This window comes from Cucurbita maxima, unplaced genomic scaffold (genome assembly GCF_002738345.1).
Source record: "Cucurbita maxima cultivar Rimu unplaced genomic scaffold, Cmax_1.0 Cma_Scf00034, whole genome shotgun sequence".
NCBI lineage: Eukaryota > Viridiplantae > Streptophyta > Magnoliopsida > Cucurbitales > Cucurbitaceae > Cucurbita > Cucurbita maxima.
In genome coordinates this window covers 2,115,692-2,127,215 of record NW_019272050.1, presented here as the reverse complement: position 1 = coordinate 2,127,215, position 11,524 = coordinate 2,115,692, and the positions used below count along the sequence as shown (strand labels likewise).

The 11,524-nt window shown below is 33.4% G+C and overlaps 2 protein-coding genes across 2 annotated transcripts; both read right to left on the bottom strand.

The window, feature by feature from the left end:
• Positions 1 to 3,563, bottom strand: LOC111467770 (ubiquitin-conjugating enzyme E2 10). The gene is made up of 5 exons (XM_023112830.1): positions 3,432 to 3,563; positions 3,236 to 3,325; positions 1,692 to 1,819; positions 781 to 885; positions 1 to 402 (listed from the first exon to the last, which is right to left on the bottom strand). Exons 2-5 carry the CDS (start codon positions 3,303 to 3,305, stop codon positions 259 to 261), a joined length of 447 nt encoding a protein of 148 aa, XP_022968598.1. The 5' UTR covers positions 3,306 to 3,325; positions 3,432 to 3,563; the 3' UTR covers positions 1 to 258.
• A 1,179-nt stretch (positions 3,564 to 4,742) lies between these two features.
• LOC111467768 (probable inactive receptor kinase At4g23740) lies at positions 4,743 to 7,556 on the bottom strand. The gene is made up of 3 exons (XM_023112827.1): positions 7,106 to 7,556; positions 5,650 to 6,939; positions 4,743 to 5,549 (listed from the first exon to the last, which is right to left on the bottom strand). Exons 2-3 carry the CDS (start codon positions 6,881 to 6,883, stop codon positions 4,891 to 4,893), a joined length of 1,893 nt encoding a protein of 630 aa, XP_022968595.1. The 5' UTR covers positions 6,884 to 6,939; positions 7,106 to 7,556; the 3' UTR covers positions 4,743 to 4,890.
• Positions 7,557 to 11,524: the final 3,968 nt, after the last annotated feature.

Here is an 11,524-nt window from a genome sequence, read left to right as displayed (position 1 = left end):
GAACTGAACATACATTTCAGTGCCCTATATATATATATATATATAAATATATATTAAATTATATTAATACACAACCAAATAAGAAAATACTTTCCAATTGGAATGAAAGGAAAATGTTAACGACCTTTCTTTGCTCAAGCAGAGAAGCTTAGGATGGTTGCGACAGACTGACAAATAAAGATTCATATATAGAACAAGCAGGTGAGCATAAAAATGAGGACGACAGGCCTAAATGTATTATTATTAAGTCACCATCGCTTAGCCCATGGCATACTTCTGCGTCCAGCTCCTAGCAGTCGTCTCGTATTTGTTCCTGTCAGTCTTGTACATGTGAGCGATCTCAGGCACAAGCGGGTCATCTGGATTTGGGTCCGTCAACAGGGAACAGATTGAAAGCAAGACCTGGTTACAGGGATACAAGATAAGTACGATCTCAGTAGTTGGTAGAAGAACACCAAAGGACACACATCAGTGAAGTCAAAATTATAAATGGGAACAAAATATCAAAAACCATCAGTTAAGTCATGGAAGCTGATCACATTCCACAACAAGAACAATAATATTGATGATGGAGACTAGGTGAAGAGGATATTCCTTCATAATATTTGGGCAAAGGGTTAACCTCGTTATTAATTAAGTTAATGGTCAATTCATGCAAAATCTTTCAAAAGGCATATGGGATAATATAGCATAGACATTACAAAGTTAAAGGAGCTAGCAAGAGGAAAAGTTATCCAGATATGCGATTTTTTTTTCCCCCTTTTAAGTTGAAGGGAAAACCTTGGAAATAGTTAGGGCAGGACTCCACTGCTCTTTCAAAATGTCAAGGCAAATACTTCCATTGCTGTTGATATTTGGGTGAAAGACCTTTGTTCTGAATGCCACCTGCAGATTCATTGAATAATGAAATATAGAAAAGTAAGAAAGTGACATCCAAAAAAATCCACAAGCAGACAATTGCAGAATCATAATAAATTTTCTTAGGCGAAACCTTTGTGTTTGAGTCACCATCTATTTGATAAAGTGGTCACACCCATATGCCTAGTTCATCAAATTATATGCAATACCCTTGGTAGAAAAAATAAAGAAACAAACGGATGACAGGACAAGACAATGAATCTAGCCTGCACTCATGCCATGGATCTCTCCCCTTAATATTTATATATTCTATTTAAAACCGAAATTCAATCAAGAATAATGAAAAGATTACATATGGGTATCCATAAACAGCCAAGCTATGCAGAAAAGGACCTCAGTCCAAAAAGATAAGACCATGAGGGAAATTACAAAAAGCCTTGGACACGGATGACCAAACAATAGCATTAAACCCAGCAACAGGCTGAACCTCTCCACCAATAAATTAGAGACAGTCTGAAGACAACATATTCACATCCTTGGAAACTTACATCAAACAACTGGAAAAATGACAAAATGCATACTTGAATAACTATCAACTAAAGGTGCAAATGCATCACTGCATATCAACGTACATCTATGCTACTATAGCTCAATACAGCTAAAAGAAATTACAAACAAGTTGCCCAATTCAGACCCTTAAGCTGAAAATAGTTGAGCTTAAAGATCAAACAAGAAAGATTAAGAAAAACAAGATAAAGATCATTAGCTCATGTTTGAAATGCTAGGGCACAGAAGTCAAAGAGTAAATAGCCATTTACAAGAAACAGTCATACCTTAGGAGGCTTAAAAGGATAATCCGGAGGAAAATGAATGGTGACAAGGAAAACACCCCCAGCATAAGGACTGTCTGGAGGACCCATTATGGTAGCTTGCCAATGAAACATGTCTTCGGCAACTGGACCTGAGGAAATTCTTACATGAGTCAGCCCCTAAATAGGAACCTACTGTTCAAACCACAAAGACCATATAGGACACACTAAAAACTAAAATTAAAATAAACACTAAGAAAAAGATGTGCAGCTCCTCGAACCTAGTCTTCTTTCTTATGCGAACACATATAATCTAAATTTATCAACAAGGGTGAAACAAATCAACATAGCCAACACCTTGATATTCAAGTCCAATCATTGAAGCGTGTTAACTTTGGTTCTAGAAGCAATAAAAATTGAAGGTTGTCATGAAGTCAAAATTCTTGAATACCTAAACCTTAGTTAGCAAAGTTAAATCTACAGTAAGGAGAAATGAGTACAATAGCGATCTCAAATATCTAAACTTTAGTTTCATATGTGAGTATCCCAAGCTAAAGTGACAAAATTTCTTCAATAAAAGTTTACAACACCATAAGACATCATCTCTTCTCAGCATGGATAATAATAACACTGAAACATTCCTCCTTGGTGTGGTGTTGTGTTGTGTCAGAAGTGGTGTGTTCTTTGCAGGAGGCACAAAGAAAACATTGATCGTTTGTTGTGGGATTGCTAGTTTGCTTATTCCCTCTGTAATCAGAGTTTTGTATTTTGGCCCTTACTTTGCTCGCAGTAGAGGTTGTGGTTCCATGATCAAGGTGGCGCTCCTCATTTGTCCCTTTTGTAATAAGGGAAAATTTTCATAGCAAGCATCTATTTGTTGTTTTGGTTGGGAGTTTGGCTCGAGAGGAATTAAAAGATTTTTCAGAAGGGTGGAGAGTCCTTGGGAGGAAGTTTAGGAGGTTGTTAATTGTTAGGTTAAATGATTCCTTGTGGGCGTTCTTCCATCAGACATTTTGTAAGTATCAACTTGGGTGGTGTTCATTTGGATTGAAAGTTGTTTCCTTTTGTAGTCTTTTCTGTATATTCCCTTGTCAGAGCTCGATTTCTTACCAATAAAATAATAACACCAAAACAAATGCAGTGAGACAGAAAGTAACACTCCTAAATGAAATTATCTAAAAACATGAACTGACATGCTCACTAGAACCAAATTATGATATATTTTAAAAAGGGGGATTCATTGACTCAATTCTCTCCCTCTTCAAAAATAACGTGAGCGTGATCTGACTATCGTTCTTCCATCAGCTGGGTAAGGAAACCCCAAACAATTTTCAGCCAACAAACCCTCCCTGAAAATTTCTCGGGGCAATTATCAGCATATATTCTCAGCAGACAAAACCATAAACAGTCAACAATCAACAAGCACAAGAAAAAAGTAACTCTCAGACAGATCAGAAAACCAGATGAAGTCGTGTGACAAAAGAGAACGATGAATATGATAAGACCAATCAACTCAATGGAATCAAAACAGCCTAAATCAAGGCAAAAAAATAAAAATAATTTTATACCAGCGCTACATGATGTAGGAGGGTCCTTCTGCAAATCCTTGAGTTCCTTCAAGATCCTCTTCGACGCCATCAACAAAATCTAACACAAATCTAAAGATCCAGAATCCAAATCCAAAGCTCAGATGAGAGCGCCAACAGAGAAACAAGCAGATTCACAAAGAAAAAAAAAAGAGAGAGAAAAAAAGGGAAATCATACCAGAGAGAGGCCCACGTGAAGGGCTTGTGTTAGGTCTGGTCTGGTGTGAGGGTTTGTGGAGAAGACGAAGAGAAGGATGAGGATGAGAAACGAGGAAGGAAAAGGAAAACAACAATTTGTGATTTGGTGCGGAATGAAATTTATACAACCGTTTTCTGCGTGTGGGGCCCTGCCCCAAAGCCGACGCTTTTGATTGGTTCAAAATTAATTTTTTATTATTGTAAAATAATTTTTTTAAGAATTGTATGGGCCCTACTTAGCGTTTAATCTACGGCACCTCCTCCTTCGCCGAAAGCTGCCGCGAAAGAAAATTATTCCCTTTTTCTGGTTTAACTTCATTGGGCCTTTAATGGGTCAAGGCCCATTGTAACTTGGGCTCGTTTCTCTTTCAATGTGAGCCAGGCCCAACCTGGTAATGGAATAAATCTTACCAAGGTAATTTAACAAACTTAAAAAAATAACAATAATAATTTATATTCAAGAAAATAATGTATTTTCTCAAATTTATAATGATTAATGTTTATTTTTTTGAAAATTTAAGCAAAAATCTTACAATATGGGCTAATTTTAAAGTTTATTAAAAGTATATATACTGAATTCAGATATTTGAAAATAAATTGACTAAAATATATTAAGTTTAAAAGTATAAGGACTTCAAGATACTTTAATTTCTTTTTTTTTTTATATATATATATATAAAAATTTGTGAAAAATGTCAACTTCTATTATAAGTTCACCAAATTTGAAAAAAAAAAATACTTTTTATTTTTTAAATTAGGCAGGAAAATCAGTCGTTGACTAGAAATTTGAAAATTCTTATTCAGATTTCAAATGCTTTTAAAATCTTTTTAGTCCATTAAGGTTGCCACATATAAATATAAATATAAATATAAATATATATATATATATATATATATATATATATATAAAAATAAAGGTGAATATGATAATTTGAACCTTTAAATATCAATTATGTTGAAACTTTTACTTTGTTAAGAATACAAATATGAATGAATAAATGGCTCGAGGATTGTATGCTAATATTTAGAGATTTAGATTATAAGTTTAATATCTACCCTTTTAATTTTGTGTTTCTTAGGTTATTAAATTATCACATTATAATAAATTTTTAAATTTACGATTTTACATATAATACATGGTCTTAATAGACATCAATTATTTTAAAAATTTTAAAATATATGAATACAAATTTATTAAATATTTTAAAGTTAAAAAATATATTATATATTTTTTAAAGTTAAAATATTTATTTATTAGGCACAAATGTAAAATAGCGTATAAAATTTCATATGCAATGAAAAGAAACATTTATTAAAAAGACCCAAAATGGTAAAACAATCTCCAATTCAAGCGGTTTAAATGAACGGATATGAGAAGGGGATAGAAGAAGCCTATGTACTGTGTAACCACCATAACAGAACAAAGATGATTAGAAATTTCAATGTGAATATGAGGACGAACCGATTTCCATTACACGAACTGGAGTAGAATGCGCCGATCTTGATCCAGATGATGGTCCCGTTCCGGTGCTCATTCGCCAAACTTGCTCGATTCTCGACACGATATCCATCATCTTCGGCCTCTCCTCAGGCATTTTGGCAACACAAGACAACCCAATTTGCAGCATCTCCACCATTTCTTCTTCTATATTTGGATACCTCAGAAGCTCCACATCAAACACTTCTGCTGTCCATTCCTCCCTCACCACGGACTTCACCCACCTCACCAAGTTAACCACTTCATTACCACCTTCAACATGTATGGGACACTTTCCAGTCAGGAGTTCCAGCAGCACTACCCCGAAACTGTACACATCCGCTGCTTCCGATGCTCTCCGAGTGTCGCTCACTTCAGGGGCTCGGTATCCAACCGTTCTCGTGGCTGGTACCGGAATAGAATTCATCAACACAGACAAACCAACATCAGATACACAGCCATACCCTTTAGAGTTTAGGAAAATGTTTGAGGCTCGCACGTTTCCATGTGAACATTTTCCACCATTTTCTGTGTGAATATGAGCAAGACCTCGAGCCGTTCCGATTGCAATTTTCATCCGACTATCCCAATCTAATAACGGTAAACCATTTCCTTCTTTACCTACAACATTAGATTGATTCGTCGATTGGTTTAGAACACAGATTCACAAGAGAGTTGTATAGAAATTATTGCAGAAGGAACAAAAAGATGGAATACTTACAGTGTAACATTGCAGAAACACTCCCTTGTCCATAGTAATCATAGACCATAAGCTTCTCGTCCTTCGAGTAATAGTATGCTCTTAGCGAAACGATGTGCTCGTGCTTAATGTTTCCAATCAACTCCATCTGCTGCTCAAATTCTCGTTTTCCAACCGTCACTTGATTCAGCCTCTTCACTACCACAGTCGTCGAGTCCTCCAACGTTGCCTTGTAGCTCACTCCGAAGGTTCCCTTCCCGAGAACCTCGGCAGACGCTCTCAACAGGTCTTCCAAATCAAATGCAAGATTAGAATCCATGAAGAAATTAAGGTTGTTCTTTTGTTCTTGGCTCTCAAATCCCCTTTTGTTCACAGATGTTTCCTTCTTTTTGGACTCCATTGTGGAACTTACATTTTCTTTTCTCCTTTTCAACCAGCAAGCAGTCAACAAAACTGCTACCAAAATAAATCCAACAAAACCACCAATTGCAACACCCAATATTGCAGATTCACTTAGTCCTTTTCCTTTCCGTGTCGATCGAGCAGCGGGAGGCTGGAGCGGAAAAGACGGGGGAATTGCACCGTGTTCTACGGTAATATTGTTATTGGAGAACACCCAACTTGGAAATCTTGTAAGAGAATGAGGCACATTTCCTATAAGACTATTGTTAGACAAATCTAACCATTGCAAACTCGGAATATCAAGGTCGGGAAATTCGCCCGAAAATGAGTTGTTTGCAAGATTCAGAACAGTCAGATGGGTCAAGTTTGAGATTGAAGAAGGAATGCTCCCATTAAAGAGATTGTTAGATAGATCAATGACACTAAGGTTCCTCCAAACTGAAAAGTCCAAAGGCAAAGGACCAGAAAACTCGTTGTATTGCAAATATAAGGAACTCAAGTTTTCCAGCTGGGAAAGATCAGAAGGGAAAGGCCCTGATATCCTATTTAATCTAAGGCTTAGAGTCTCAAGTGCAGATAGGCGGCTAAGAGTATTGACAGGAATCGGACCGAGCAGACCGGTCGCCGGTAATCGAATGGCTACTACTCTAGACTCATCAGAGTTGCAAAACACTCCTGCCCAGCCTTTGCACACAGAACTACTCTCATTCCAATTGAGAGAAGGCGAGTGTGGGATGTTATGGAAGAAATCAAGCAACGCTTGCTTGTCTTCAACTGGCTCAGTGAGAGCCCCTGGTAAGATTATCGCTATAAACAACAAAATTTCAAGGAAGATGAAGCTATTCTTCATCATTTTCTCAGACAAAAACTATCCGTTCAAGCTAAATTACGTGCAATTCTGGTCCATACCTGCAAAATTAGCTCTACAAGTTGACTTTCCATAATCACCCAACAACACAAATTCAAAATCTCAATCCCCAGAAACAAACAAGTTCGTACAGTTTGGTTTCGTTTCGAATACCTAAATTACATTAAACCCAATACGCATAAAGCTAAAACAAGAAACCTCACATACCTTTCAAAATCCCCACGAGACCAATCGAAACAGAGCTCTGATTACAATATTCTGAACGACCCCATTCGCAGGGGAAAGGGGGAAACACGGGAGAATTGAATTGGAAGCTAAGGAAAGTATGGAACCCAGAAGGGAAACGGTTGGAAAAGGCTCAGTACGTTCTGGGTTGTTGGCAATGATGGCGTTGGAATTTCAGAGGGTTGGATTCACATGCAATTTAGCAGAGAAAAGTTAAGTTGGACAAACATTTGAGACAGGGAGATGGTCGAAAAGAAGAAGGAGAATAGAGAAGAGAAGGGTATTTTAATGGTTAGGAGCCTATTTCTTTATGGCACACTGATAGGAGCTTACACGTGCCGGATGGTTGCCGCCATTGATGGACGCTTCTCTTCCTCATCAAGCACTAGTTCTTGCATTACTTCTTTTTCCTCTTCTTTTATAATAGTTTTTTTAGTTCAACAATGACTGGGTGCTAATGGGTAATATAAAGTATTGCCATTCAATCTATTTTGAACTCATATGTTAAGAAATAAGAGATATTAGCAATATTTCAACAAAATAATAATAATAATAATAATAAATATCCTTTGGTTTTTCAATTTTTAAATGTTAAAATATTGTCTGTGGATAGAATTATTAGCTTAATTTTCAATAAATTTTCAATTTATGGACATTTTCTAAATAACAATTCAGGAAAGAAATCACATTTAAAATATAAGTTAAATAAACAATGTGCCTCGCATGTATTTTTATTCACACTATATGATATTAAAATAATCATTTTATGAAGATTCATGTTATGCACGCACACGTCGAAATTAATTGTCTAAACTTACGTATAATAAGAAATCTAATTATTTTATATTGTAATTTTCACAAAATTATTAATATTTGAATTATTCTGTTTGACCTTATTTAGTTACGTTTTTTTTAGTAATAATTTAATTACATTTCTAAATAAATAAAAAGATTTGTACTCAAAATATATAGTTAAAAACATTCACGTATGAACCACTTTTGAGTAAATATTAATTTTCAAATTGGCATTTAGTGAACCTATGCTTCCATGTGATTTGCAAATAAGTCTACCACAATATTAGGCAACCTCATTAATTTGGTCAAACTCATACTATACCAATAAAACTATTCCATCATATTACGACCAAAAATTTCTTATAGAAAATTTTAAGGCTATAAGGTGGTCTTTGGATTGTCCTTGAGATTTTCGTTGTACCTAAGGAGGGACAGTTTTGGTCTTTCTCGAATATAAGATTCTTCTCTAAATTTTATTTAGTAAAGAAAATTTTAGGGCTCTAAGACGATCCTTGGATTCTCTCTATCATTGTTGTCAACTCTCGAAAGAGGGATGATTTTGGTCTTCTTAGAGTGTAAGATTCTCCTATGTAGTCTATTTCCGATAAACAATTCCAAGTCTACTTGTGATCTTTCTTAGATTTTATGTTCTCTATAAGTGTGAGATCTCACGTCAGTTGGAGAGGAAAACGAAACTTTTTTTTATAAGGGTGTGAAAACCTCTCATTAGTAGAGGCAAAACCGTGAGACTGACTGCGATACGTAAGGGGTGAAAACGAACAATATTTGTTAGCGGTGAACTTGAACTGTTATAAATGGTATTAAAACAAAACATCGGTTGTGTGTTAGCAAACCAAAGATGGATGAATTGTGAGATCTCGCATTGAGTGGAAAGTAGATCGAAATATTTATTATAAAGAAATGTTTTAAAACGGAGAGAAAGAGCTTGAATTGTTACGTACGTAGGTAGGACATGAATCTATTAATTGGGTATGTGGCCTGAGAGAGACTGCCCATATCGTTGGGCCCATTTAGTTACAGCCCATATATACATTTTTTATTTTAGTTTTCTAAATATTATACAACAAAATTTGACAATTTAATAGGGGAGAAAAATCAGATTTATTTTGGTTACCGTGATTATTTTCATTTTAATCTAAACCGTATCTTAATATTCTTCCATAATTAAAAACGGATTAAGTTATTGGACTTATAAAATTAAATATATAATGTAAGAGAAAAGCCTAAGAAATTTTGACATTAAAACTTATTTTTTCATGAATTTGAAATTATTTATCAAACCTGTATGTCAAAATTTAATTTTTTTTTAATGATGGTAATTAAATCATAACAATTTATTATTAACTTACTAAATACCCAACTTTATATTTTATGGTTTAAAATTGAAATCTACCAAACGCCGTTTAAAAACAGTTATGGAGAATTGTTTTAAAGGATATAACAATGTCTAAGATCAAATTGCTATCAGGGCTCGTACTTTTTAAGATTTGTGGGGAAGAACAAGATGGAGCCATCAGAATAGCAGTAGGGTTCATAAAGGGACGAACAACATAAATAAATGGGGCCATTATTAAATGCATAGTTCCACCATATTCAAAGCAAACCCATCATTAAAACCCTGTGGCTCACAAATTTTTATCCATATGAGATTTAAATTACGACACGTATTTCAAAAACACAATCTTAACTGGGTAAGCGTTGCACGATAATTTTTTAGTTTTACTACCACTTCATTTTTCTCATCGTTCACACTCAATTTGATGCTTCCTTTTCGAGCAATTTCTGGTACCCTTTAGATACAGAAGATGACTCAAGAAATGCATGTATGTTCTCTCTTGAGCATTTTTAGGAGACAAACAACCAATTCTTTTGGGGCCTTCTCCACTCAATTCAACTTTTTTCGTGCATTAACTTTTACGATCTTATCCTATATATGTATATATATTTTTTTATAATTCGGTCATAAGATTGTTTTATTTTATTTTATTTCGTAAATTAGAAAATTTTAAAGCAGAAAAAGAATAACAATGACATTTCCATCATTTTGTTCCTAAAATGCTGGGCAATGCCAGCCCAACTTTATATCGTAAAAAATGATGGCATGATATCGTAAAAAAATGCTATAAGTTTTCGTAATGAATAATGAGTGTGACATATACATACACAGATTTTAGATTTTTTTTTTTTTCTAAAATTTTAAACATTTTTTCTATATTAAGAAATACATACTTGATTCCATTGACTACTTCATATTTATTAACTCTATTGTCATTTTATTTTTAATTATTCATAAATACATATATTTAACAATAATGCATACAATTTCTGTCTTCATGGTTTAAATTTTTTTAAATGTTTAATAGTTAAACTATTTGATTTTAAATATTTAATAGTCTTCAAAATAGTAATTTATATTCTAACCTATTTATTTATATCATAATTTTCCGCAATATAATATTTACGTTTAAATAGTTGAATATAATTATAGATCGATATGTAACTCAAGTAATATATTTAACTCCAAAAAAAAAAAAAATTATAACAAGATTTATCATGCGTTCATTCTTTATTTATCTATTAAATTATTTTAGACGGTTGTATTTTAATTAATATTTTTTAATTTAAATAAAATTTGCATGCAGGAGATATTATTAAAAAAACCATCAATAACGAACATTGGTGATTAACTCCAATTTAAAATAAATTAAACTAATTAAACGTTAACAATGATTTTTTGTTTTATTTATTTATTATTATTATTTGGAGTCGTTGAATAATGAAGGTTAAAGTTGGGAAAGTTGGTTGGTGGGTGAGAGCAAAAATGTCACGTTACGAGAATTCTCACCTACCCACATTTTTTAAAATTACTTCATTGATTTGTACTCAAAAAACAATAATATTCGGTTGGAGGATAGATTCATTATCTAATTAATCACGCGCATAGATTTATTCTAATATTTATTTTATCTAAATAAAAGAGAAATATTGAAATGGACTAAAAAATGAATGTTCATATGTAAAAACAATAATAGGTCATTGGATTGTAATCTATCATTGAACTTTTATGTTGGGGAGATATAAACTTACATTATTTACATTTTTTTCTTGTTAATTTTGTAAGTATGGCAAGTGCTCGACATATTCTTAGAGGAGAGAATAATATGATAAAAAATATAAAATTACTTAAAATATGAAATATATATATATATATATGCTATTTACGTTCGTGGCTTGTTACTGTAGTAATTATAATAAGATGTATACAAAAATCAATATATTATTTAATAACGAGTATAAAATGCGAGCTTCGCGCCTTATTGAAGAAAGGGGCGTTATGGTAGTTGCGGACAGTAGAGTGCATAATTAATGCATAAAAAGAAGGGAAAGGGCAAAAGGTCATTGACGTGGCAGAATGGTAATCCATAAAAGAGTCCACCATATTGAAATATTATTTTCTTTTCAATTTTTATTGAAATAAATTGATAATCTTCAAGAACTAAAGAATTTATATAATACTTTTTAATAGTTAGAGATCAAATAATCATCATTTAGTATATTTTTTTCAGTAAGATATAAAGTTTTCAA